Here is a 24,971-nt window from a genome sequence, read left to right as displayed (position 1 = left end):
GTTTTATTTTTGTTTTTTAAGGCACAAAGAAACTTTAACACAACATAAATGTGGTTTTGCTTTGGCAGTAACCCGAGCTCAGCGTTGCTCAACTCCCCAAAGCAGCTGTGCCAAATAGTCCAGTTCATTTCATTAAAGCAGCAGTTCAGCCAAAATGCAAAATGGAGCCCATTTCCTCCTCAGTACAGATGTAGTCAATTGGCCAAGACGTGCTTAGTACTTGACGTTCGGAAGTAGAAAACTAATGTATCTGATGAGTATGAGAATTATATAGCCATCAATTTAGTATAGTGCAAAAGTGTAGATCTTAAATCACACAGCGCTGATGACGTGCTCGTTCCCCATTTAGCTGTCATTTTCAGCTCACGGTGAGCTTCTCCTTTTATGGAGTTTAGTGGGCGTCGGCAAATGCAAATCAGCTGTGTCATAGACAAAAATCAACTTTTACGTAATAATTAATTATTAAAAACATGGTCATATTGTGAATCACTTTTTATTGTTATAAATACACACATTTTACAAAAGATTAAAAAAAAGGATATAAAAAGGAACTTTAGTAAAAGAAAACGTCGGCGACGTTCAGCGCAGTTCAGTGCGTCGGCTTCTTGTTGGTGCGCCGAGGGCTCCGACGCTGCACACGTGTATAAATATGTTTATACACAAGAACATTGTGCACAAAAATTGACTATAATTTGACCTCTTTGGCATTTATTTTTTTATTATTATTTAAAAAAAACATACAAAAATACAGTAGAAAGAAATGAGGTATTAAACAAATGTACAAATCTAAACAAGGAGAAGTGTGACCTTTTTGGGTGGGGGGGTGGGGGGTATTAATGACGCAGTGGCTTTGGTAACGGCTGAGCGAGGCGTGCGTTTCCCAACGTGTGAAAATAATAAAAAAAAAAATCCCAGAAAAATAGCACCATTTAACAGTGACTCTGTTATCACGTCCTCCCTGAAACACACAAAACGGCATGTTAGGTCATCTTAGGAAATCCTCCTCGGAGATGTGACTCGCTCTCAGCAGTTGTAGGCCCTTCTGAAGGAAACACACTTTTATCTTCTATGCTTTGAAGCTGTTGTGTCCAAATTTTTTTCCGACAGTTTTTGTCCCAAATACAGTCATTTGGCTGTAGGCACTCTTTGTGTGTGTGTGTGTGTGTGTGTGTGTGTGTGTGTGTGTGTGTGTGTGAGATTCTGGTCTGTCATTTTCCTTCACTCACCCTTATTAACATGTCAACACACACAGGATGAACTGTGTGTCTCACAATTAGGCTTTGAAAATACAAGATATAATAAAAGTCTGATTATTTTTTTAGTTTATTTTACCCTCATGAAACGTCTACAAACGTCAACACGATTCAACTGTATTTGTGGTCACTGGCACAAAGCAGCTTTACAGAAATATATCAAATTAAAGTGTATAAATTGATCCATTTTTTTATTTCAATATTCTCTCTGACACGTAATACAAACACTGTATTGTTCTCCATTAGTGACCTGTAGAAAATGTTCGACACTGAAAAGCAATGTAATGTACAAGCATCTTGGGCATTACATCTGTTCTCTCTCTCTCTCTCTCTCTCCCCTCTTTGCCTCTCTCTCTGTCCTCTTGGTCTCCTCTCTCTCTCTCTCTCTTGTAGTTCTCTCCTCTTTGTCTTACTATCCTCTTCATCTATCTATTTGTTCTCTCTCTCTCCTCTTTGATCTTTTTGGTATCTGTTCTCTTCTCTCTCTTTCTCTCTCTTTCTCTCTTCCATCTCTCATCTTCTCTCTCTCTCTCTCTCTCTCTCTCTCATCTTCTCTCTCTTCTCTCTCTTTTCTCTCGCTCTCTACTCTTCTTGCCTCTTATGCCTCTCTCTCTCTCTCTCCTCTTTGCCTCTCTGCCCTCTTTCTCTGTCTCTCTCTCTCTGTCTCTCTCTCTCCCTCTCCCCTCTTTGCCTCTCTCTCTGTCCTCTTGGTCTCTTCTCTTTCTCTCTCTCTCTCTCTCTCTCTCTCTCTCTCTCTCTCTCTCTCTCTGTTCTCTGTCCTCTCTCTTTGTATCTGTTCTCTCTCTCTCTAATAAAATATAAGTATAATAATAATATAAAACAAATATAAACAAATGTAATGCCCAAGATGCTCTGCTTTTTTTTTTATTTTACTTTCGTCAGTGTGTTGCAGTCCATTCCCAGCTTTTAATATTACTTAAACATTTAATGGACAACGAGAAAGCGCTCGACCCGATAGTGCTAAACCAGATAGAAAAGTAATAAAATGCATAAACTGTACCCTATAAACAGCTGGAAGGGGCGACAGTGATGCCATACAGATGTGAACGCTGATCAGGCAGATACTCGTCTGTAAAATGACTCGAGTCTCGACTTAAACCGATGACTCCATCCCTGAAAAAAGAATAAGGACCTTTGTGAGAGAAAGAAGATCAGGAACTACTCGTGTGTAGTCCATTCGGTTAATTTCATTTTGTAATATAGTTTTAAATATTATCTAGTCTCATTCTTTCAGCTTTTCCCTTTAGGGGTCGCCACGACGAATCCACCTAACACTATCCTCTGCATCTTCTACTCTCAGACCAATTACCTTCATGTCCTCATTTAACACATCCATATAATCTCCTCTTTGAACTTAGTCTTGACCTCTTACCTGGCAGCTCCATCTCCAACATCCTTCTACCAATATAACCATCTCCCTCCTCTGTACATGTCCAAACCATCTCAATCTATCCTCTCTGACCTTGTCCCCAAAACAGACAACCTGAGCTGTCCCTATGATGTGCTCCTTCCTAATCCTGTCCATCCTCGTCACTCCTAAAGAGAACCTCAACACGCCTTCTAGAGCTTTCTCAGTGCATCAACAATGTGCTGTTGGTAACAATAAATGAACAATTTGCCAGATCTTGATCTATGTTAACAAGCTCGGTTAGGAGTGTTTTTCATCGTTTACTCTTATTTTAGGTTTTAAATTAGATTACATCATTTATTATTATATATACGACTCTTATGACTCGTTCTGGTATTGATCTGTGGATAAGGTCGACCCTGCTTTACTGTTCCTGCATGATCAACGCTGGATTCTTACCTCCTCCAGTCTGTGTAGTAGAAGTGATTGGCGTACAGCACCATGCTGAATGGATAATTCAGTTCGCTGTGAATCACGCGGCGTCCCGTCCCATCAGACGCGATACACTCCAAACGCTTGGTTCCTTTTTCAACACAAAACCAGGCGTGTTGTTTTAAACCGAGTAATTATGATATTAACATACATGTGTACAGTATATACATCTGTACGTCTATATTCTGTGTTACTTATTCGTGAGTTTATTGTCCTCCTCTTGGGCATTAATAAAGTAGTCTCTACTCGACTCGACTAAATACGGTTTATAGAGTACCTGCATCAGCCCAGCAGATACGGCGTGTTGTGGGGTCAATCGTTAAAGCGTTCGGAAGCCCGATCCCATCCCGTACTAGTATCCTTCTGTTCTGCCCTTCTACGGTGGAGGTCTCAATCTTCGGGGCTTCCCGGTTCCAGTCGGTCCAGTACAGAGTTCTTTAATGGAGCAAACACACTTGTTCATGTCTATACAGATCATCTATATCAATAGTATAAACTTACACAAGTCTCCAGTGCCTGTGTTTCAGTAAAGTTGTTTTTTTTTCATGGACGTTTTCAGGTCAGAGGAGTTTATACGTCTACATGTGTAGTTAACTAATTTCCTAACTAATTAGTTAACTAATTTCCATCTCATCGTTGATTATTTGCTTATATGTCTTACATACAGTATCTCCCACATCAATGCGTATACCTGGATACTACTGATCGCTGGTGAAGAACAGTCATGCTTGGCGGCTTTACTAAGCATCGCTTCAGTGTATAAGGGATGGAATTTAAATACAAAGGCTTTGAACACATAAACTTAGAAGATTAACGTAAACTACTGAGACACACACTTATACACATGTGCATGCTCGCATGCTGGTCGGATTGCACATGAGGTTTGAGTTATATCGTTACACATGGTACAGATGGAAGTGTGTGTGTGTGTGTGTGTGTGTGTGTGTGTGTGTGTGTGTGTGTTGAGTGGGAGTAATTTTTTGGACTTCCCATAAGACACGACACTCACATCTGCGAGCTCGACTCAGCGTTTGATCTACTTTCTCACACATCATTTCCTTCACACTGGAATTTTGTTCTTGTTCATGGAACATGAAATGAAAGACGTTTTGACAAGTTCTGACCGAGGGAAAAGTGTGTAGAAAGTGTATTAAAGCACTAACCCTGAGAGTGAGTCCACTACGATGGCTCTCGGGTTAACCAAATCCGAGCTGAACAGAACGCGCCGGTCACTTCCGTCCAGTTTGGCCGTCTCAATTTTATCTGGCGTGCTGTCCACCCAGAACATCCTCCTTCGTACCTCATCCACTGCTAAACCCTCTGGGCTCATGAGGCCTTAAAAACAAGAGCATTAAACTAGACATTAGCATTAGCCAGATTAGCCAGATACCGATCCTTTGGAATCGGATCTGTGGTGTTTTTACGGATATTTGAGCTTTTAACTACAGTACTGCATGTGTTCATTCATTTTTCATCATTCAGAGATCCACATCACCAGAATTGATGAGGATCTCAGGCTCTGATCCAGACTCCAGAGCGGCTCTGCTGATCGTTCTTCCAGCAAGATCGGTCCAATAAACCTTCCGTTCTCTGCAGTCGTAGTCAATCCCGACCACTATGGCGCCCTAATGAGCACACACATGCAGAAGTAGATAGTTTACAACTAAAATGTGAGAGATTTAATAGCTTAACATTCTCTGTACAGAACAATACTAAAGGCATGAAGTCATTTCTGCATGTAATGAAATATAAAATAAAGAAATAAATAATACTTTATGCCACCTTATTTAAACTACTGGAGACAGAACGTGTTAAATAAGTTTGTCTGTATTTACACGGGGAAAGTTATTTGTATTCAGAGTCGAGTTACGCAGTTGCTCGTATTCATTTATTCATTCATTTATTTTTTACCACTTATCCGAACTTCTCGGGTCACGGGGAGCCTGTGCCTATCTCAGGCATCATCGGGCATCGAGGCAGGATACACCCTGGACGGAGTGCCAACCCATCGCAGGGCACACACACACACTCTCATTCACACACACACACACACACACTCACACACACTCACACACACTCACACACACTCACACACACTCACACACACACACACACACACACACACACACACACACACACACACACACACACACTACGGACAATTTTCCAGAGATGCCAATCAACCTACCGTGCATGTCTTTGGACCGGGGAGGAAACCGGAGTAAACCCCTGAGACACGGGGAGAACATGCAAACTCCACACACACAAGGCGGAGGCGGGAATCGAACCCCCAACCCTGGAGGTGTGAGGCGAACGTGCTAAAAACTAAGCCACCGTGCCCCCCTTGATCGTATTCAGCTTACACAAATTTGTTGTTTTATTAAATAGCCCTATGTGTAAATATCACATTAATCACTACTGGGGTTAGTTTAATACAACAGTAAGGCCAAACACAGCGTAAGAATCTTACATGCAGAGCAAGAAGCACTGATGATCTCTCCTTGTCCATGCGTGTACCGTTGAGAGGAAGCGCTCCAATCTGCTGGCCTTGAGCATAGAGCAAAGTAGTGCCTGATGGGGGAGGAGTCACGTCTGGGCGGGGCAATGGACGTACGGTGGGCGGGGGAACGGTTGGAATACCTAAACGACATACATTACATATGTTTAGTAGGGAGTCAAAAAATAAACAAATCTAAGATGACAAAATGAAACATAATATAAATAATGATAACAAAACCATGTTAACAAATATTCAACATGAACAGATCCTGAAGCTGTATTAAAATGCAGTGAAAATAATATGCAGCACTGAAGCAGCACTGACAGGCAGGTTTGACTTTGTCGTGTGAGCGTGTCCCGGGAACTTCTCGGCCATCTCTGTCTACACACCAGCAGTAACTGGTATCGCCGTAACACTGCACTGGGGTGAACTCGCCGGACGCGTCACACTGGGGAAGAAAATGTTCTGGACCCGGACGACCTCCATAGTGCTGCATCAGACTGGCTCGCCAGCGCTCACACACCGTCTCCGAACGCTGAGTAGGGACCACCTCCACTGCATGACGGGGAAATAAAAACAAGTCAAGCCCAGTATAGTCCTGCATCTAATAAACTGATATATATAAATATATACATTTATTGTGCCATTTATTGTGCTTCTATACAACTGGATAAAGCATCAGATAAATTACTAACTGTAACAGTATTAAATGAGGCATGGAATAAGAATGAAGTCATGGAAATGATGTGTTTACCTGGAGCGTCACAGTTCCTCTGTGGGGAGCCAGGTGGCGTACGGGTGCCTGATCTCTCCTGCCCCCTACTGTCCACACACCAGCAGTGTCCTGTAGAGCCATGGCATTGTAAAGGCATGTAGTGTCCCTCCTGGTCACACTGAGGAATGAAGGCTCCCACCCCAGGTGACCCATGTGCTTGGCTCTGTGCCCTGTCTCTGTGCTGTTCACACAGCGTCTTAGGACGCGCTACATGACGTGAAAAAAATACAGACCAAGAATTTAGTGTAAAAAAAACATTGACACATACAGCTGAAACCCAGAAAGCTGCAAAAGAATCAAGAATCTGTCAAGAATTTTGATTTGTTTGTCACCGCAGTTTCTCTGATTCCGATCTGTTCCTCTTTAAGTCAATTAAATGTTCTGCTTGCATAACAACCACAAAAAAAAAACATTTCCTCATCGGGGTGTTCATCCAAGTCGTGATGAACACACAGGAAAATGTTCAGGAAGAGATTCAAACACAAAACAATCACATATTAAAGTCAGGACCTTCATAACTCTTGTCATTATATAACCCAGTTTGGATGGAAACTAAGATCTTCCATCAATTTCATGTTACCAGATGTACAAAATATTACAGCGCACGCTTAAGCCTTCAGTTCAAAACGTTAGTGTTTACACTAATCTGTTGGCCACTGAGATGATCTGTTTACCTGGAGCGTCACAGTCGACATTCGGTGTTCCAGGTGGCGTGCGGGTGCCCGCTCTCTCCCGCCCCGTACTGTCCACACACCAGCAGTGTCCTGTAGAGCCGTGGCACTGTTCTGACTTGTAACGACCCTCCTCATCACACTGAGGGACGAAGGCTCCCACCAAAGGTAAACCATCGCCTCTGCCATGTATGCTGTCTCTGTGCTGCTCACACTGTGTCTTAGGACGTTCTACATAAAATTGTGACAGAAAGACAAACAGAGATTAGAAGAAGGATTATCACACGGCTAGGTTGCATTAGTGTGTGTGTGTGTGTGTGTGTGTGCGCATGATAGTAAATAAATATAGACCTAAACATGTTTACAGCACAAATCTTTTAAGTCTGCACGCAGGTTTATTAGAATCACATGGTCCTGCTGTGGGAAAGCACACTACTGCTAGAAAGCCATGATTTTCTCCTCTCTATCTTCAATTGGACCTTTACAGAAAACAGACAACAGATCTGTACATTCTGATATAATGCACCATAAAATGTGTTTACCTGGAGCGTCACAGTCGACATTCGGTGTACCAGGCGGCGTGCGGGTGCCCGCTCTCTCCCGCCCCGTACTGTCCACACACCAGCAGTGTCCTGTAGAGCCGTGGCACTGTTCTGACTTGTAACGACCCTCCTCATCACACTGAGGGACGAAGGCTCCCACCACAGGTAAACCGTCGCCTCTGCCATGTATGCTGTCTCTGTGCTGCTCACACTGTGTCTTAGGACGTTCTGTGTGAAAATTGAGAGAGAAAGAGAAAAATGGTTTAGAAGAATATGTCTGTACGTGTGTCTGTATGACTGTCTGTCTGTCTAGGTGTGCTACATAAAATTGTGACAGAAAGACAAACAGAGATTAGAAGAAGGATTATCACATGGCTAGGTTGCATTCAGTGTTGTACAAAGTACTAGAAAGCGATACTTGAGTAAAAGTACAAGTATCGTACTAGAAAAAGACTTTGGTAGAAGTGAAAGTCACCTTTTAGAATATTACTCAAGTAAAAGTCTTAAAGTATCTGATATTTACTGTACTTAAGTATCAAAAGTCATTTTCTGATATTTAATGTACTTAAGTATTTGAAGTAAAAGTAAAAAGTAATATTTCAGTGATTTTTGGTAGGCATAAGGGGTTTTAGCCCTTAGTGAGAATTTAAAACAAGAAGAGTTATATATTATATATTATATGACTACATAGTAAGCCAAAAGTTATGGTGTTATTAAATGGCAAAAGTGGACACCAAAATTTTATGCATGATGTAATGATGCCAGTCTTGAATCAAATCAGTTCATGTATGTGTGCATTCTCTACAAACAGTGTGTCCGATGAATGCAGTCATTAATAAACTAATATTCACAAAGACCAGATCAATAAATGTTATTTTTATTTAGTATTGATATTGCATTAATATTTTGTTTTTGCTATCAACTCTGGTAATAAGAATAGTGACATTTCACTGCTTTTGGTTGCCGCCGTTATAGATAAACGCCTCCAGCTCTGACTGCGCGTACACGCTGCGCGTACCTGTGCTTCTCCGTGGAGCGTGCATGCGGACATGCAGTGACACTCTAGGAGCAGCGATTCGCAAAACCTCCCTTATTACAGTCACACACATGTCTTATGATTTTATTTTGTAGTAACGAGTAACGAAGATGCTTATTGGAAATATAACGGAGTAAAAGTATACATTTTATCTAGGAAATGTAGTGGAGTAAAAGTGAAAGTTGACATAAATTTAAATAGCGAAGTAAAGTACAGATACGTGACATTTCTACTTAAGTACAGTAACGAAGTATTTTTACTTCGTTACATTACAACACTGGTTGCATTAGTGTGTGTGTGTGTGTGTGTGTGTGTGCGTGCATGTGTGTGTGTGTGCATGATAGTAAATAAATATAGACCTAAACATGTTTACAGCACAAATCTTTTAAGTCTGCACGCAGGTTTATTAGAATCACATGGTCCTGCTGTGGGAAAGCACACTACTGCTGGAAAGCCATGATTTTCTCCTCTCTATCTTCAATTGGACCTTTACAGAAAACGGACAACAGATCTGTACATTCTGATATAATGCACCATAAAATGTGTTTACCTGGAGCGTCACAGTCGACATTCGGTGTTCCAGGTGGCGTGCGGGTGCCCGCTCTCTCCCGCCCCGTACTGTCCACACACCAGCAGTGTCCTGTAGAGCCGTGGCACTGTTCTGACTTGTAACGACCCTCCTCATCACACTGAGGGACGAAGGCTCCCACCACAGGTAAACCGTCGCCTCTGCCATGTATGCTGTCTCTGTGCTGCTCACACTGTGTCTTAGGACGTTCTGTGTGAAAATTGAGAGAGAAAGAGAAAAATGGTTTAGAAGAATATGTCTGTATGTGTGTCTGTATGACTGTCTGTCTGTCTATGTGTGCTAATAAAAAAAATATATAGACCCAAACATGTTTACAACAAGCTGCAGACCTTCAGTCCAGGAGACTGACCACATCTGAGATCAAATGAAGTACAGATCAAATTGATTCTCCTTACAATCCTAAAATCGTTTAGGAAATTATAATGAACTTGTGTCACCTGGAGCATCACAGTTGGTATTCGGTCTGCCAGGTGGTGTACGGGTTCCTGCTCTCTCTTGCCCCTTATTATAGACTCACCCACATGAAGAACTCAAGACATGCAATGTTACATTAAAATTATTTGAGTCCTTACAGGTTGTCCAAAAGAGTCTGACAGTGTCTCCTAGTCGAGTGCTGCCATAATGGTGAAATAACCCAATCATGGTACCATAACCCAATGACTTCCAAAAGGTGATCAAGTTCAACCTTAAACTCATGGACTGGCTAAATGCCATTAAATAGTAACTAGGACTAGGTTGTGTATATCGACACACATCCTGAAAAAGGATGCTTGCCGTTGTCCCTTGTGTTTGAGGCCCTAACAAAGACAGCCTTTTCCTCCACTCACCTTTGCTAATGTAGAACCTTTCAGCATCCATGAAGCCCACAATGCTCAGAAGACTTTTTTTTGGTTGGACCATGATAGGTACAATAGAAAAAGATACTAGATAGACTCCTAGGTGGTAACCTTACCGCTATCCTCCAAGCACGTCATCTTGGGACGCCAATAAAATACATATAAGTGACTAATTTAAGGGAAAAACCTAGATAAAGTTTCTTAAAATTGTTTTGGGACACCTAATAAAGAAAGCAGCCTCTGGAATCATTTTCTAAGTCACTTACGAGCTTTTTCCCATGCCATCCTGATCCAGTATTAAGGTCAACGGAACGGTTTGGAATTTCATACATGAAACATGGCATGGAAAGATGTGATTTGCTTCCCTGAGAAGATTCACATGCAAGTTGTGGACTTCATACAATTAGCCTTTACCTGGAGCGTCACAGTCGGTAGGTTGGGTACCAGGTGGTGTGCGTGTGCCCACTCTTTCCTGTCCCCTATTGTCCACACACCAGCAGTGTCCTGTAGAGCCATGGCACTGTAAAGACCTGTAGCGACCTTCCTCATCACACACAGGGATGAAGGCTCCCAACGCACTGTCTGCTCCATGCTGTGCGCTGTGTCTGTGCTGCTCACACTGAGTCTTGGGACGTCCTACATATCATGAGACAGACAGACAAAGAACGTAAAGTAAAACTACATGTGCTGCTCTTCCCTACATGCATTCTGCTAAACTGGTGTGTTTACCTGGAGTATCACAGTCGATTGATGGTGTACCAGGTATGGTACGGGTTCCTGCTCTCTCTTGTCCCTTACTGTCCACACACCAGCAGTGTCCTGTAGAACCATGGCACTGCTGAGGTCTATAGTGACCCTCCTGGTCACATTGAGGGATGTAGGCACCCACGATATCCAAACGATTCACTCGAGACTTTTCAGCTTCTCTGTGCTGTTCACATTGAGTATGAGGACGTTCAGGATGAACTATAGAATGAGACAAAGAGAAAGAGAGACAGACAGACAGACAGAGAGTAAACCACATTGATTCTCCTAGTGCTTCTCCACAGAACAATGCAGCTCACCAGGAACGACTTTAATATCTAGTGACAATAAAGAACAGACAAACATTGACACATGGAGCCATACTTAAGATGAATGGGATTTCTGTGTGGAAACCAAATTCCTTCTGAATACTTAATGTGGAGGATTATATGTAATTTGCGGAGTCGAGTTGAGCCGAGCCTAGCCAGCTGCTAGTATGGACAGGGTGTTTGACTGTCAATGATCTACTGATAAATAAAGTTAAAAAAAAAAAAAAAAAAGAAGCAAGGACAGGAACTCGATCATTAAAGACATGAAAAAGTGTGGAGATGTACTATATAAAACAGATGTTAAAGTACAAAACCCCATGCGGAAATACACGAACAAACCCAAAAGTACAGCTTCTAGTATTTCCAACCCTGTTGGATGCAAGCTCAGACCAACCTTTCCCTGGACAGCAGCCAGCAAAGAATAAGCTGCTTGTTCCCAGACTTGAGGGAGGATGGGCCGCATTAAGGTCCCTACTTCTTAGACTGACATTATAAAGTGGGCCTTAATCATGTAACTGCAGGTTAAAAACAATGCCAATTGTTCTGGTATGCCATTATGCAGCAGAAGGGTGGCTCTGGCTGGTGGGATTTCGGTCATTATAGAAGTAAATTTGGGCTGGGCTAATGTGAACCATAATGACTATGAGGACAACGAGACTTTCTCTACCCAGTCTCACCCATAGGAATCCCTGAAACCCCAGGATGATGATGCCATAATTATAGACTCACCCACATGAAGAACTCAAGACATGCAATGTTACATTAAAATTATTTGAGTCCTTACAGGTTGTCCAGAAGTGTTTGACAGTGTCTTCTAGTCGAGTGCTGCCATAATGGTGAAATAACCCAATCATGGTGCCATAACCCAATGGCTTCCAAAAGGTGATCAAGTTCAACCTTAAACTCATGGACTGGCTAAATGCCATTAAATAGTAACTAGGACTAGGTTGTGTATATGGACACACATCCTGAAAAAGGATGCTTGCCGTTGTCCCTTGTGTTTGAGGCCCTAACAAAGACAGCCTTTTCCTCCACTCACCTTTGCTGATGTAGAACCTTTCAGCATCCATGAAGCCCACAATGCTCAGAAGACCTTTTTTTAGTTGGACCATGATAGGTACAATAGAAAAAGATACTGGATAGATTCCTAGGAGGTAACCTTACCGCTATCCTCCAAAGAAGGTCATCTTGGGACACCAATAAAATACATATACAGTAAGTGAGTAATTTAAGTGAGAAACCTACATAAAGTTTCTTAAAATTGTGTTGGGACACCTAATGAAGAAAGCAGCTTTTCTAAGTCACTAACAAGCTTTTTCCCATGCCATCCTGATCCAGTATTAAGGTCAACTGGGAATGGTTTGGAATTTCATACATGAAACATGGCATGGAAAGATGTGATTTGCTTCCCTGAGAAGATTTACATGCAAGTTGTGAACTTCATACAATTAGCCTTTACCTGGAGCGTCACAGTCGGTAGGTTGGGTACCAGGTGGTGTGCGTGTGCCCACTCTTTCCTGTCCCCTATTGTCCACACACCAGCAGTGTCCTGTAGAGCCATGGCACTGTAAAGACCTGTAGCGACCTTCCTCATCACACTCAGGGATGAAGGCTCCCAACGCACTGTCTGCTCCATGCTGTGCGCTGTGTCTGTGCTGCTCACACTGAGTCTTGGGACGTCCTACATATCATGAGACAGACAGACAAAAAACGTAAAGTAAAACTACATGTGCTGCTCTTCCATACATGCATTCTGCTAAACTGGTGTGTTTACCTGGAGTATCACAGTCGATTGATGGTGTACCAGGTAGGGTACGGGTATCTGCTCTTTCTTGCCCCTTACTGTCCACACACCAGCAGTGTCCTGTAGAACTGTCGCATTGCTGAGGCCTGTAGTTCCCTTCTTCATCACAGTCAGGAATAAACTCTCCAGCCAGTGGCGATCCACCAGGTCTTCCCTGGATGTCGTGTCTTTGTTGTTCACACTGAGTCTTAGGACGCTCTGCATGAACAGTGACATAAGAGAAAGACGAAAATAAAAGGAACAAGAAAGTGAGATTGGATTCATGCATCACTATATGAATTTAAAAATGCATATATTCATCTTTTCATCAGCCTTACTAAGCAAAGATAAGCAAAAAAAATGTTTGGAGCCAGGGTCCACATCTCAAGCTGGCAATGCTGCCATTTCTACCTCTGAGTTTTCTCCACATCTGATTTAAATCTGGTTAAAGATACAGATATTTGGAGCACTAACCAGATATCGATCGAGTTACTGCATTACGTCATTAGTACAGTATGTTATGGAATAGCATGATCGTACGTAGCTGCTCCACTTATACAGATATGTCCATATACTGTAGCTAGTCCACAGTAAACGATGTCCACTCTGCATTACCATCTTTAAACAGAGTTGGCTGCAGCTTTAGGAAAGGAGATCGTGTGTCTGTTATGAGAACCTTTCTACCATAAGCCTAAAACTGGTCAGGACTACACTCACAGAGACTGCAATGCTCCATCATGAGTGCAATACTCAGTGCAGGACTTCAGATAATTCAGACACTATACTGAAGGTTAGACTACACCCTGTTAATATTTCAAGCTTTGCTCTCTGTCATAGCTCTGAATCATCTAAAATCGAAAAAACTGCAAAACCAGACAATAATTCTGATTCATTTGTAGCCAAAGTTTCCTGGTCTCGCCAAAACAGTCCATGTTGTGGGAAAGATCTGTGCTTCTTTGAGTTTGATGGATCTCATCCCAGTATGACAGTAATTTGAGTCAAACATATGGAATAATTCCACCCTCTGTAACCTCTGGCCTGTTCCCCCTGCACCAAAGGCTAAAAAAAGGACCTACAAAGAAGCGATGGATGTTCTGCACATGTGATGCACTAGCATAATGAAGAGTGTATGTCTTGTGTATGTCCCTAAGCAATCCTTTACGATGAGATATACTGCGTGAGATATGATATAAGGAATCGGATGACGCACACAATGCTCTAACTAATTCAGTACGCTATGAAACGTTCATTGTAATGTGTATGGACTGCTTATATCATGTTGTTTCATTTGTCTTTTGTGTATGATTTTAGCATATTTTGCCATAGTGTACTACTGTGTCTGAAAACACACAGGAATGTGATGTTTGTTGAGAATCCCCCAGGGTTTCTTAGAAACATGGAACAACGCTGTTCTTTTTACTCTTGTTCTGATGTTCTTGCATGACTAAGTTGCTATTTTTACTTAGTTTATCTAAGAGGCTTCGCAAGTCTACTATATGGACTACAGTACAGTGCTGTTGAATTCTCATTATCGTTGTAGCTTGTTTCCATAGTAACATCCCATTTGCGTGGACTTGTACAGTGAATGCTTCACAATTTTTCATAGCGAATGAGATTGTTATTTAACAAAGAAAATGCATAGTTGTTGGTACGGGGAAGCCTTTTCTATTTGGATGACGAGTGAACAGTGATTTATAGATGAACAAATCATGAATGCGCTCGTATCAAGGACGATCCACAATAATAATTCTAACTGACACACCACCAGTCTTGTTGGGCTTTCTGTAGAATTCGATACAGCCCGGTTGGAGAACACCAGATAAATGTGTATCTTGTACATTGTACAGACTGAACTTCTGATATCTGTACCGCTGTACAACACCAAGGTGTTGAGGGATGGTGGATATCATTGAAATTCAAAGAATGTATAGTTCAGATATTGTTCAGGCAAAGAATATCTTGAGTTTTGTTATGCTACTGTAGAGTTTCAACGTCCTCTGTACATGGTGCAGAAGAGCACGATGATGAGACAGTGTGGGACACCTGATAGACCCTATCACTAAGTTTATTTAACGCTAATCTTAGAGCTGTTTCTCTCTAGGGTAAAGATAGCCATACATGGTGTTAGTGATTGCTTAGCACATTGTTGGTAGATGCTGTAAGGTTTCTCATGGGGCTCCTTTTTATGGTGATGTTTTACTTCTATTGGCATGACTATGCAGAAACAATTCAAGTCTCTCGTTTATTTAAAAAAAAAAAACCAAAATTTTTTTTTTTGATTGCTCAATTATAACGCACATAAACACAAAATAGCTAAAACTATTATAAGTCAGAAATGTCTGAAACATCTCCCGCTGGAAAACTATTTCAGCGTTTATTATTTACGGCATAGATACTGTTACTGTTGTGAAAGTACACGCTAGAAAAGTTCACAAAATTCAGTGCCGAAGACAAATTTGTGCTTTGTTTAAACTGTTCAATCAAAGATTTGGACATTAATTGAACTGAGCTCTAAAAGCATATAAATCCTTTGCATAAAATGTCTCCAATCCTACTTTTTTTGGCTGTGGTTGTGAATGTGGAAAGCTAAAATAAGAAGGTATTTCTGACTGTGGTGAGAAAAGTACACAGAGACCTGCCAAGCATGACTAAGTTACTAAGTGTCTTCATCTTCTACCATATAATCTCCAAAAAACAGAGCACAGGGACCAATCTTTTCATCAGGTCTATACTTTATTAAAGCAATTACTCAAATGGCTAATTAGGAAATGAGAATATAAGAGTGCGCTACAAAATACTGCTGATGGTTAGCCAAGAGCTAAAGACTGACTGTTTGAAAAGGATGTCCTCAATTTTACACTTAGAATCCACACATGAGGCAATTGCTCAAATTAGAGGAGTCTAACTGGAAAATTAGCTTTCAGGCTTACAGTATGTCTCAGATTGGTGCAACCAATATAACAGGAGATGAAGCATAACAATGAAATGGATAGCGCTTTTTAAACCACAGGGCCATGCTTAAAAATATTTTTTAATATGTATGACGTTGAACGGTGACTGCAAACATTTTGTTTCCTGCAGCTACAGCCATCATTACCGAGCGCGAACCATTGACTCTGACAGTGAATGAGAGAATGAGACGAAGCGAACGCACAGGCCATAGTCTGACATCCGTTAACCAATAGTGTGACATCCGTTAACCAATAGTGTAAACATAGATGATGTCACGGGTTTTTATTTAAAAGAAAGAACGTAGCCTTCATTTGTATGTAGGCCTAGGCAATTTATATATTTGCAATACTTACTAAAATATAATTATTATCATTTTATTGCTTTTGTATTATTGTTTGAAGAGTAAAAAAAAATTAGTCGGTCCTAAATTGACAGGGCCGGTCGGGTTACGGCAAACAAGAATATTTTTAAGTGCTGTGGAATTCTTTGTTCTGATTGGTCAGATAGTGTTTTCTATAACAGGACACCTAAGACATTTTATATTAATGTGCCTATGCTGTTATCGTGGAGTGACTGGCAAATGGACGGGGGCACAAACAACCCGGAAATAATTCAATGCATCAAAACATGAATTTTTTTTTACCTGGAGCATCACAATTGGTAGGTTGTGACCCAGGTGGGGTGCGGGTTCCTGCTCTCTCCCGCCCCTCATTGTCCACACACCAGCAGTGTCCTGTAGAAACATGGCACTGTTGAGACCTGTAGTGACCCTCCTCGTCACACTGTGGGACGTACGCTCCCAGCACAGGTACACCTTCCACTCCTCTTTGTGCACTGTCTCTGTGGTGCTCACACCGAGTCTTGGGATGCACTTCATCAACTGAATAAAATAAGAAGAAAGACACAGACTCAAGAACAATTACTTAAGTAAGTCAAAAGGCCAAAAGGCAAAAGTAAGCATGCTGTAGAAGACGCTTGATTTCTGCCGGCGATGTGGATCTCGTCACATTCTGGCAGCTACATGACGGCTGTTTCGACCTCCCCGTCTACATTTAATTAGGACCTACAGAGTTTAAACATCTGGAAGTCGTAGCTGTAGCCCGTTCCACTAAACGGAGCAATTACCGCTCCTGTGAGACGGATAATCTTATCACGGTGGTGATTCATCAAAAAAGCAACAACTTGTGGGTTTGTTTCGAGAGTCACGTAAACAGGGATATCTAAAAACCACTTTATCGAATTTACTGGTAATAATATTTACATTTGCTTTTACATGTACAGAGGTACTTTGTATCTCTATGTAAAAAAACACCTTCCTGCTAATGTACATGTACTGTAAGTTACATATACGTATACTAAGTATTCTCTTTTACCGTTAAAAGAGAGTGAAGACAATGTGTGAATAAAGCAAAAGAAACTAACAAGCCAAGTTAAATGAGTGGTCCTAAGTGCTTAGTGAAGAGGAAAGTCTTCAGACAGCCAGTGACTCGGCTGTTCAGACATCCAAAGGAAGTCCATTCCACCACTTGCATCCCAAAACAGAGAAGAGTCTTCCTTGTATCTTGACGGAAAAGTGTCAACAGAGGTTTAAAGGGAATGTGTAACAGAACTGGGGTTTGATAAATCTTTAAAGATGTTCTTCATTTAGAGGTTTAATAAATCTATGTAATGACATACAATGATACACCTGAAGGTTCGATCCTTGGCCCGTCAAAGGCTCCTCAATGGGGGGGGGTTCGATTCCCGCCTACGCCTTGTGTGTGTGGAGTTTGCATGTTCTCCCCGTGCCTCCCGGTTTCCTCCCCCAGTCCAAAGACATGCATGGTAGGTTGATTGGAATCTCTGGAAAATTGTCCGTAGTGTGTGAGTGTGTGAGTGAATGAGAGTGTGTGTGTGCCCTGCGATGGGTTGGCACTCCGTCCAGGGTGTAACCTGCCTCGATGCCCGATGACGCCTGAGATAGGCACAGGCTCCCCGTGACCCGAGGTAGTTCGGATAAGCGGTAGAAAATGAACGAATGAATGAATGAATGACATGTTTCTAAAGATATAAGAGGTAAAACCTGTTGCAAAGATACTTATAGAGAAAGAGTATACTCTATAGTGTATGATTCCAGGAGAAGGAGTCATGTATCAAGACGTTTACCTGGAGTGTCACAGTTGTGAGCTGGTGTACCAGGTGGGGTTCGGGTTCCTGCTCTCTCCTGCCCTCTACTGTCCACACACCAGCAGTAACCTGAAGAGGCATGGCACTGTTGAGACCTGTAGTGACCCTGCTCGTCACACTGAGGGACATACGCTCCCACCAAAGGAAAACCGTCCACTCCACTCTGTGCGCTGTCTCTGTGGTGCTCACACTGCGTCTTGGGACGCTCTTCATCAACTGAGTAGGGTGAGAAGAAAAATAAGGATATAAGCTAGTTCTAGACACCTAGGAAATCTCATAGCTGGAATGTTGAAAAATCGTCAAAAGTAATAGACTTTTAAGCACGAACTCTGCTGACGGTGACACTGGAAGCCATCCCCGTGGAATCCAGGCTGGCATCGGCAATGGAAGGAGCCCACAGCGTTGGTGCAGGAAGCATGAGGGTGGCACGGATGTCTTTGGCACTCATCAACATCTGCTTTCAGAAAGTAAAACACACCTCGTATGCAAGCTATAACATTTATACACTCGTCTAACTGACACCTTTCACGCATGCACTTTTCTATACGAATACAGTGTAAATCAATCAGGAATGGTTAAATACGAATTTGAATCCAAGCGTTTGATTAGGATCTGTCCGGTTATCCCTGGGAAATTATCTGGAAATTACATGTGTGAACATTACCAAGAATACCTGAATAAGTCTTTATGGTATTTCTATTTTACAATATCTATTACAAGTCGCATATTTAAATATTAGATGATGAACATGCGGAACGAGAAAAAGACAAAGTAGGGGAGTAGAAATGTCGGTTTTTGGCTGTTTTGCCTAGAATTGATTTCTTGGTGAATAGCCCAGTATGGAATGCGTTATTTAGAGAGAATAATAAGTATTTGTTGCAATGTAACACAGATGCTCTGAGTTACAGAAGAATTCAGCTCAGCCAGGTATACGATAGGGGGGCATCAGTGGCTTTAGTTAGAGGGTAAATCGCCGTTTTTACCATATCACCAGCATTGTGGGAATGTAGAGAAGCGGTAAGATAAAACAGACCGGCTTGTGGATGAAAGGAGGTTAAAATATGTACTTGCAATTTCATTACAAAACAAATTAATTAAAATGAAGCTTTGTCTGAGGAAAGGTTCCAGGCAAGAGCTGACATATTTTTCCACCGGGATTCTCCTACACACATTCCCCAGAACCAGCACATTAGACCATTGTTTCAAAAGTACCCTTCCCCCTTTTTCTGGTCCCCTTGCCTCAAGCTACACCTCGATCCCTTTCACCTACAGACCTCCGTTCGCTGTTGCTCAGCTTTGGGCTCTTGTCCAGAGAATGAGTGTGTGAATATACACAGAACATCTGTAACACACTAACCCTTTTCTGAGAACACACACCTCACACTGACTTTAACATGTGTGATGCTGACACATCTATTAGTCCAACAAACTTGTACTATCACTTACTCATATATCCCAGGTGGATGTACAGGAACCTAGAGGATAACTAGGACTTTACACATATGTGTGTAAAAAAATAAAAACCTGCCTTACGTATTTAGGCAATTAAAACTCATTGGTTTTTCATTATAAGCGATATCATTAGTGAGCTGCGTGTTTACCTCACTGTAATGTCTAACATGACAGACATGATGGCCTGTAAGTGCTTAACACATTCGATTCATTTGCCTTTGATTGGTTGACTATTGTGTACTGGCTAAGATAAAACTCATTAAGATTTAAGTGTTTCCATGTTTATCAGATGAAAAATGGAAAAAATGGAAACACTTAAATCTTAATGAGTTTTATCTTAGCCAGTACACAATAGTCAACCAATCTAATGAATCTAATACACACTTTTCCTCATTGTTTCCTAATAGAGGTTCAAGTGTTCCAGCCGTTAAAGGCAGGGTCTCCGATTTTTGAGAAATGCTTCAGAAAACTGAGTCGGGCCGAATAATAAACAAAAATCTAAATAAAAATCAAAACAAACGTGTAGCCAATGAGCAGAAAGGGGCGGGTCTTGTCAATATGGGCAGAGAGAGTGTTCAGTGCGCATGTGTGACATTAGCAGAAAGCGGTTTTAACATCGACATGGAGGATAAAAACAAAGAAAGAAAGAGAAGAAAGACTTACGATAAGGCAAGAAGTAGGACATGTTAATATAGGATCAGCTTTCCAGCGCTGGAGAGAACTGAAGGAACAGGAAGTTGGCCACATTCACAGGTTGGAGTTTCCCGAGTCAATAACTCCTGAGCTAAACGCTGTTACTACACAAATAACACCTCTTAGATATCGTAGTAATGTAGAGAGGCAGCTACAACCGCGTTATGTGTAGTAACAGCGTTCAGCTCAGGAGATATTGACGGGAAATTCAACTTTACTTAAGATGCCGAGGCACTTTTTTCCTTCTTGATAGGTGAGTAACGTTGGTTTTGCTTTGTTACACAAAACTAATATATGCCTTTGTCCTTTACATGATTATGCTTGTGTGTCATTTTTGCTTGTTTGTTTATCTGCAATCGTATTGTTCTTCCCTTCAGCTATGATAAAGACACATTTCTTTCCATTAATTGCCTGGGTTACGTATGTATGTGTGGGCGGAGCTACCAATACAGGGGTATGACCCATTTGGGTTAGGGGCGTGTTTGTTTTGGTGATTTCAAATGTCGACATTGGCTTTCAAAAATCGGAGACCCTGCCTTTAATTTCGTTGGGTCGAATTTGGAGCCAAATGCAAAAGCTATACAGCTGGTTCATTTAGTACTAGAAACCAACTTGTCCGCAGAATCGGTTTATATCGAGGTGTGTGTTACCTATACATGTGCGACTGTCATGTCCGTATTCAAAACCACTCTGGCACTTGCAGCTGTGACTTCCAGGCAGATTCACACACTCAGCATGTCTACCACAGGAGCTCAGACCTTCTGTACACTCATCCACATCTAAAAGAGAAAGAAAAGAGAATAATAAGAGACAGAAAGTGTGTGTAGTCCAATAAAGCACTTTTGGAAATGAATTCTCAGTAACAGATCAATTAAACTAACAATAAAAAATAACCACTATTTTAGAAGAGCTCACTTCACCTATATTTTTTTGTATACTGTATACTGGTTGTAGACCTGGCCTTTATTCAATAAGTCCATTAAGACACAAAATAACAGAAGCTAGCACCATTACTTACGCAAGTTGTGGATGATCTACAAAGAATAATGGATTCGATTCAGTTAGAGAAAGATTTGGATGATATGTTGCAGTATGTTTTTATAGTTTGTATAGACATGCTCTCTCACTCATTTCCTACCGCTTATCCGAACTACCTCGGGTCACGGGGAGCCTGTGCCTATCTCAGGCGTCATCAGGCATCGAGGCAGGATACACCCTGGACGGAGTGCCAACCCATCGCAGGGCACACACACACTCTCATTCACTCACGCAATCTCACACTACAGGCAATTTTCCAGAGATGCCAATCAACCTACCATGCATGTCTTTGGAACGGGGAGGAAACCGGAGTACCCGGAGGAAACCCCCGAGGCACGGGGAGAACATGCAAACTCCACACACACAAGGCGGAGGTGGGAATCGAACCCCGACCCTGGAAGTGTGAGGCGAACGTGCTAACCACCAGCCACCGTGCCCCCAACACATGCTCTTGTGGCTTATTATTTCTGCACAAAAGTGACGTCCAAGCTTAATAAATAAGCATGATGGGTGCAAATTAAAACACTACAACTTTGTTCACAAGAGAGACACAATCAGTAAACCTCCACTTGTTTTTTTGGTTCCTGCAGTTTTTTATCAAGAGTGCACTTTTTTGTACTCTGATCCACCTTCAGTCCTGGTATGTGCATGTCTTCTGTCAATCTGGTGGTGGAGAGAAACCACGGCGTGTCGTGTCTGACGAATGAAGGAGGCCAGAGGAGAACCACGGCTCTGTGGGAATGTGTGGGAACAAGTCGGAGCTGACCGAGGAGGCCTGGTTTTAATCACTCCTAATACCTCTATGTGTAAGCCCCCCCCCACGTCTCACACTCTTTTTTCATCTGTTCTATGTATTAATCTTCTCGCGCTCTCTCACGGCCTGATACTTCAATCCATCTGAGGAGTGTTATGGAGCTGTAGCAGGTGGTGAAATTACACTCTTCCGCAAACACCGAAAACACACACAAACATCTGTTTCTTTATCTTTGTCAAACATTATTATTAGCACCGTAGCTGAATAATACTAGGTCTTCACTGTAACTTAACCCCAGTGAACAGGGAGAATGTTTCTTTGAATGTCCTCTTTTATCTAGTCATGAACGACTACAAGCTCCACTTCTTTTAAACCTTTTTTCTAGACATAACATTACCACTATTATGGCAGATTATTGTTTGTTTATGTGACCCCACATTCTGTAAGTATTGTGATGATCACGTAAGTCTCACATAACGCATCAGACATAAAGAACACGTCGGCACGTTCTGTTACAGAATTTTTATGATGATCCTGTTGTACAATGTAACAAGGTATAATCATTGTAAAAGCAGGTTTAGGAGCCTTTATTAGGTGGATATCAGCTCTACCTCCTTTGGTGAAAGAGGGAGCAGATGGTATAAGGTGTTAGACAGATAAAGGAGACAGATGTGTTCAGGACACCATGACACTGTTTTCAGAAGGGATGTGTGAAGCCCTGGTTTTCACTCCTCTTCAAACAAGCTCATTGCTCCAACAACTCACCCCCTACTTGCAAGTCAACAGCTGTGGAGAGAACACCCTCTTCCTCCTCTTGTGAGGAAGAGAGAGTTGCACTACAACACAAAATATTTACATGTCCACCATTTCCACACATTGTCTAATATGCCTGATTCTCCCACCTAAAGTTTCTTATGGATTTATACCAGTAAGTCAAGAGTTAACGCTGTTCTCCAATTACTTCCACTGGTTGGTGAACTGTTTTTATTAATAAATTCTTGTATCAATACTAACATTCCTGGAGCCAGCAAAGATGTCTGCCTTTGATTACTTAATCATTGGTGGAACTGAAAAAACTCTGGAACTGAGGAAAATACGCACACTGGATCTGCTTCTTCTCAGCGTGGCCATTGAAGCAACACTGGTAATGAACTATCTTCTAAATGGTCTGCAATGTTAATATAAGGCATATGCGGTCCTCCGGAGAGGAATTAAGGATGAGCCTGGATAGACAGGGCAAACGCCGATAAATCGTTCCAGATACTTCGCAGCGTAAACAGAATGTCAAAACTTTGGCTCAGCCACCCAGGAGTGGATTTATGCTGCACTTCATTACGAAAGCTTGAACATTGTAGCTTGTAACTCTCAAAATCCGACTAGGAAATAAAAGACAGCAGTCGAATTGGATTTCCTGTTCGAAAACCTTTTGTCGACGTGACATCACACAGACCAATATATCATGAACATTAACATGACTAAAGCTAGCTGGATAACTTAGCTTTAGCTGCTTGAACAGAGCAAACAAAAAGAGAAGCTATTAAGTAGGCGTCCTACTTTAAAGCTTGTAGATTAATGGATGACTGGACTGATGGATGGGTGGGTGGGTGGGATGACAAACAAACAGACATTCAAACAGATAGATAGATAGATAGATAGATAGATAGATAGATAGATAGATAGATAGATAGATAGATAGATAGATAGATAGATAGATAGAAAGAAAGACAGATACACAGACAAATACTAATTATTCTACCATTATCAATATATCTGTACTACCCCTTACCATAGCAATTGCGTCCATCTCCGGTGTATCCAGTAGCACACACACAGGTAAAGTGTTGTCCTTCTCCTGGGACACACTGTGCTGTGGTGTCACAATCATGGCTTCCTAAGTAGCAGGGGTTCACCTTCACAGGGTCCGGGACGTAACCTGTACAGACAGGAAGTCTATGAAATGAAATGCTAATCCTGTTTTCATTGGGAAAACATTTTCGGCTTTGCAGCAGGATTTAAGAAAGCTGTTTTCAAAAAGCAAATGACAAAATGAAATATAGATTTTTTTTTTTGCTTGACACCGGATCAACGATTATAATATAATGGATTATGTGACGGTGCACGCGAAGGTGTTAGTTTACAGCTCCTACAGCTTGTCTCCTTCACACTCTCCCTAAATAACACTGAGGGTCAAAGTACTTGACCCAAAAAGTGCAACACTTTAAAATAATCTAATAGACCAAAAGTTAACAAAAACTCTAAGTCTGAACTCTAAACGCAGACCTTTCTTAAAAACGACAAGACGCTCTTGTGTTGCGGTCGCTAAAACGACGCAGTGTCGTGGGCTGAAACCCTGGCAGACATTAAAACCAGCTTGATTTCCTCACCCAAGGCCAGAGACCAATTTGGACAATTATCAAAGGCAGACAGGAAGACTTTTGTTTGAAGTGAGAGACTGAGACAGTCTGTTTTCAAAGCGACTCCACAGGGGACAGAGAAAAGCAGAGAGAGAAAAAACAGAAGACGAGCATTTGCTAATGAGGAGGTGGTATCCTCGGGTCTTTTTAACTCGGTCTTAATTAAAGGGACGAGACAGAGCTTAGGGCTTTTAGGGGGATAAATGACGTTAAAACGCCAGGTGGAAAAACCCTTTCGTACACATTTCCATGTGTGATGGGGATGGATTCATTAGGATTGCACTTACTACCAACTAACAATTACCATATAATGAATTGTGAATTAAATGTAAAGGAAAGAAATGAAACATTTTGTATTGCAGTATTTGTGATGTGTTTAGCAATTCTGGGGATTTTTTTGGGTGGTGCTGTATACTCATGATTCCTGTGTGAGGTTAGAAAATAAAGTGTGCTAAAGCGTTATCACAGCCAGGCATTTGGACTCAAAGTTCCAGAGCACAAATCAGCTATTAAACACAGATGAGTTACAGCTGAGATTAGGCTCATCTATTTAGCGTTCTACAAAACGAACATGATGTGTTTA

At 41.6% G+C, this 24,971-nt stretch overlaps 1 protein-coding gene across 4 annotated transcripts in view; it reads right to left on the bottom strand.

Moving 5' to 3' along the window:
• Nucleotides 1–477: 477 nt before the first annotated feature.
• The window catches only part of nid2a (nidogen 2a (osteonidogen)), a 41,061-nt gene continuing 16,567 nt past the window's right edge, over nt 478–24,971 (bottom strand). Inside the window, exons 9-29 of one of the 4 annotated variants that reach the window (XM_027159938.2) lie at nt 23,761–23,907; nt 20,833–20,961; nt 18,366–18,491; nt 18,017–18,253; nt 16,515–16,751; nt 12,911–13,138; nt 12,596–12,817; nt 10,793–11,029; nt 10,478–10,699; nt 9,189–9,416; nt 7,603–7,830; nt 7,064–7,291; nt 6,369–6,596; nt 5,939–6,169; nt 5,585–5,754; nt 4,610–4,739; nt 4,278–4,449; nt 3,392–3,549; nt 3,082–3,205; nt 2,275–2,387; nt 478–958 (exon numbers count right to left, since the gene is read on the bottom strand). In XM_027159938.2, coding sequence (XP_027015739.2) covers nt 2,276–2,387; nt 3,082–3,205; nt 3,392–3,549; nt 4,278–4,449; nt 4,610–4,739; nt 5,585–5,754; nt 5,939–6,169; nt 6,369–6,596; nt 7,064–7,291; nt 7,603–7,830; nt 9,189–9,416; nt 10,478–10,699; nt 10,793–11,029; nt 12,596–12,817; nt 12,911–13,138; nt 16,515–16,751; nt 18,017–18,253; nt 18,366–18,491; nt 20,833–20,961; nt 23,761–23,907 — 3,794 coding nt within the window. In that variant the 3' untranslated portion in view covers nt 478–958; nt 2,275. The remainder of the gene's footprint in view (nt 959–2,274; nt 2,388–3,081; nt 3,206–3,391; nt 3,550–4,277; nt 4,450–4,609; nt 4,740–5,584; nt 5,755–5,938; nt 6,170–6,368; nt 6,597–7,063; nt 7,292–7,602; nt 7,831–9,188; nt 9,417–10,477; nt 10,700–10,792; nt 11,030–12,595; nt 12,818–12,910; nt 13,139–16,514; nt 16,752–18,016; nt 18,254–18,365; nt 18,492–20,832; nt 20,962–23,760; nt 23,908–24,971) is intronic. The other 3 variants (XM_027159939.2, XM_047821707.1, XM_027159940.2) reach the window with 3 other exon arrangements.

This window comes from Tachysurus fulvidraco, chromosome 12 (genome assembly GCF_022655615.1).
Source record: "Tachysurus fulvidraco isolate hzauxx_2018 chromosome 12, HZAU_PFXX_2.0, whole genome shotgun sequence".
Taxonomy (NCBI): domain Eukaryota; kingdom Metazoa; phylum Chordata; class Actinopteri; order Siluriformes; family Bagridae; genus Tachysurus; species Tachysurus fulvidraco.
This window is presented reverse-complemented; position numbering and strand designations above follow the sequence as displayed.